This window comes from Malaya genurostris, chromosome 2 (assembly GCF_030247185.1).
Source record: "Malaya genurostris strain Urasoe2022 chromosome 2, Malgen_1.1, whole genome shotgun sequence".
NCBI lineage: Eukaryota > Metazoa > Arthropoda > Insecta > Diptera > Culicidae > Malaya > Malaya genurostris.
Window position 1 is genome coordinate 285,903,166 of NC_080571.1, and position 2,771 is coordinate 285,905,936.

At 42.7% G+C, this 2,771-nt stretch overlaps 1 protein-coding gene across 1 annotated transcript; it reads left to right on the forward strand.

Moving 5' to 3' along the window:
• Positions 1–290: 290 nt before the first annotated feature.
• On the forward strand, positions 291–2,411 carry LOC131427149 (golgin subfamily A member 2-like). The gene is made up of 2 exons (XM_058590088.1): positions 291–1,094; positions 1,208–2,411. Exons 1-2 carry the CDS (start codon positions 319–321, stop codon positions 2,316–2,318), a joined length of 1,887 nt encoding a protein of 628 aa, XP_058446071.1. The 5' UTR covers positions 291–318; the 3' UTR covers positions 2,319–2,411.
• The last annotated feature ends 360 nt before the right edge of the window (positions 2,412–2,771 follow it).

A 2,771-nucleotide genomic window follows, 5' to 3' on the forward strand; every position in this document is an offset into this window, starting at 1 on the left:
GGAGCATTTTATTCAGTGTTGGTATGCGTTAAATAAACACAAAATTTGTATATACTGCAGGGAGATTATTGGTTTCAATCGATTTATTTCAAAGATAAACATTACAGACATGAACAAACAGTTGGTTCATTTCAAGCACAAATTGATTTCACAAATCAAATAAACAGTTTAAACGAACATTCGATTTCATCAAATGACAAAGGCCGGTGGCATGATGAGAAGCAATTAGTTTCGCGATTTTATTCAAACTAAGCAGGCCTGCAACAAACCCTTCAGAAGCCATTGATTAGTGCACCAGGCTTGAGCTCGCCACTTGTCATGTCGTGTCGTCGTATAAGTCTATTGAAATTAATTGATTTGGCTGTAGGGTTTCCAGTCTCTGGTTCCGTTAATTTCAATTTGCTGCATAAAATCCTTTACATTTTGGCTATTCGAGGTCAGCCACACTCTTCCGAATGTGATGAAATAGAGCTGAGCACTTCAACCGATGTCATTGCCGTGACTCTGAATGGGAGCAATGACCAGGACCAAGAGTTCAGCCGAACCCGTTTGATGGTGCAACGGGTGCTGAACGGGACCGGTGACGAGCACTGGCTCAAGATCACCGGGTCAAGGATTGTTATTCCCTGGGAAGACCGGCAACCAGCTGCGGCAGACTCGGAACGAATCGAAACTCGAATAAGCGCTATGTCTTCCGTAGTTTCCGAGCTGGAGGAGAGGGTACAGGAAATCACACAGAAGCCCGCCGAAAATTGCAATGAAATTTTGAAAGAGCTACAGAAACGGATGGAAACCTTAGAGGGCATGGTGGAGCATCAGACTGCCAAGGTATCGATTGAAGATTTCCAACAAACAGAACCATACGCGGAGGTTGCTGTTTTTAATACACAGGGAGTTCACGAATTAGATCGTGTAACGCAGGAAATTTGGGATGCAATTAGGTCCCTGCAAAGTACAGTAGGGCAACTGTTCTCAAATGATACAGATTCGACAGCTAACGGTGATATTCAATCACATATCAACAGAGTTGAAGACGGAAGTCAAAATCAAACATCAAAAGGATTGATGGAGAGATCTAATGATCTAAAGCAAAGGTAAATCCAGTCACCATCACTTGAGGGTCAAGCAATATCAGTATTGATTTGAAAACTAATTGAAAACAAATGTCTTTCTTTTGCAATTCTACTATTTTTCTTCTCTCATTTAGTCAAAAGGATTCCGAGTCCAAGTCCGAAGAAGTGGAAGCAACAGTGCCATCAGTTGAAAAGCAATCTTATGTAACGAAGTTGCTTCGAATACTGCAACTGAAACAGACAAAACACGAGGAATCACTCAAAACCATAACTGAAGAACTAGGTAGAATGCGACAAAATTACCAAAGATTGCTAGCCAAGCAGAAGGACCTTCAAAATCAGTTTTCGAAAGGTATACAACAAATGCCAACTAGCCAGAAGTCACACGAGACCCGAAAACCACAAGACACTGAAACATCGAAGAGAGCTCCAATCGAATTGGAAAATACAACCGCTCAAGATAACGAACTTTTTGAGGATAACAAAACAGATCAACAAGAGCCTATGAAGGCAATAGTACAAGGCAGCCGAACGGAAGCAACTTTATCACACACTCAGTCTATGGAATGCGACTTCGAGCGTTTACAGGAAGTACAATCTTGCACATCGCGAATCGATCGTTTGGAGAACTTGGTGAGTCGCCTATTCCAGGAGAAGACCGACGACGTTAACATCGATGCACGGGTCCGACAATCGGTCCAGTTGGCATCCAAGCATTATCGGCCTAGTATTCCTTCGGTTCCGGCTGTCGGTCCCGAGGCACTTGCTCAGACGCGTCAACTTCTGGAAGATCGGATTTCGTCGCTTTGGGATCAGTTGCAGTTGAACACAGCGGAAATTTCAACACTCCGAGAGATTTTGGAGACGAAAACGAACGAGGAACTGCTGCTTTCCTTTACGGCTGACATCAACGAGCAACTTCGTCAGCTGAAGCTCGATGTTCTGGCATTTGGAAAATCAGCCGAAATGAGGGACGATCGTGCCGCGGGTACCAAGATGAAACCATTACTCAACGTTCAGTGTATTTCCTGTGATAGGGAAGTCCCGATGAAGGCCTGCGAAGATGTGATTCCGGTTCCTCCTACAGTCCGCTCCAGTCGTGTGGTAAAACCGAGCCTGCGATACCGTTTGCAGGAGATTCGGCGTAGCTTCCGACAAAGGCAGGGCAGTGCAACGTGTGATTTGGAGAAATTTGAAACACTGTATCGTGAACTGGCGGTTTCCAAATCGAAACGTAAGAAATGAGTGGTTTTAACAAACCAGGCAAATAAAGCTTATATGTTGTGGTTAGTAAATGATCTTGAACCCTAATTAAGTAGTCAGGTAAACACCACTGGGTCTGTGGTTACATCATATTCGAATAAATCACATGCCAGAGTAAACAAGTGTATGGACGAATGTAAACGAAAATCATGATTTTCAGAAGTCTGAGCCAGCAACAAAAACGAGTCTATAAACTTGCAAAAAAGACTTGTGTAGTTCTCTAAAAAGAACGATGCATGAAGTATGTTTTGCGCGAAAAAAAAAACACGATTTTCAAAAATCTACAAAAATGTCCGCAACAAAACCATGTCTGCAGCTTATTTAAGAAAACTGAAGATTTACAGATAGTTCTGCAGATATTGAAAGGTACTGATCAACGACGTATTGATATTTCGATCGATTGTGGTTCGATCGCATCCTAGCTACCTTTGATTT

Excerpts from the sequence above, each read along its gene's own strand:
- LOC131427149 (XM_058590088.1), top strand. The coding sequence starts at position 319 with ATGTCGTGTCGTCGTATAAGTCTATTGAAATTAATTGATTTGGCTGTA. Across the intron at positions 1,095-1,207 it reads TCTAATGATCTAAAGCAAAG|TCAAAAGGATTCCGAGTCCA; the intron begins GTAAATCCAGTC and ends TCTCTCATTTAG.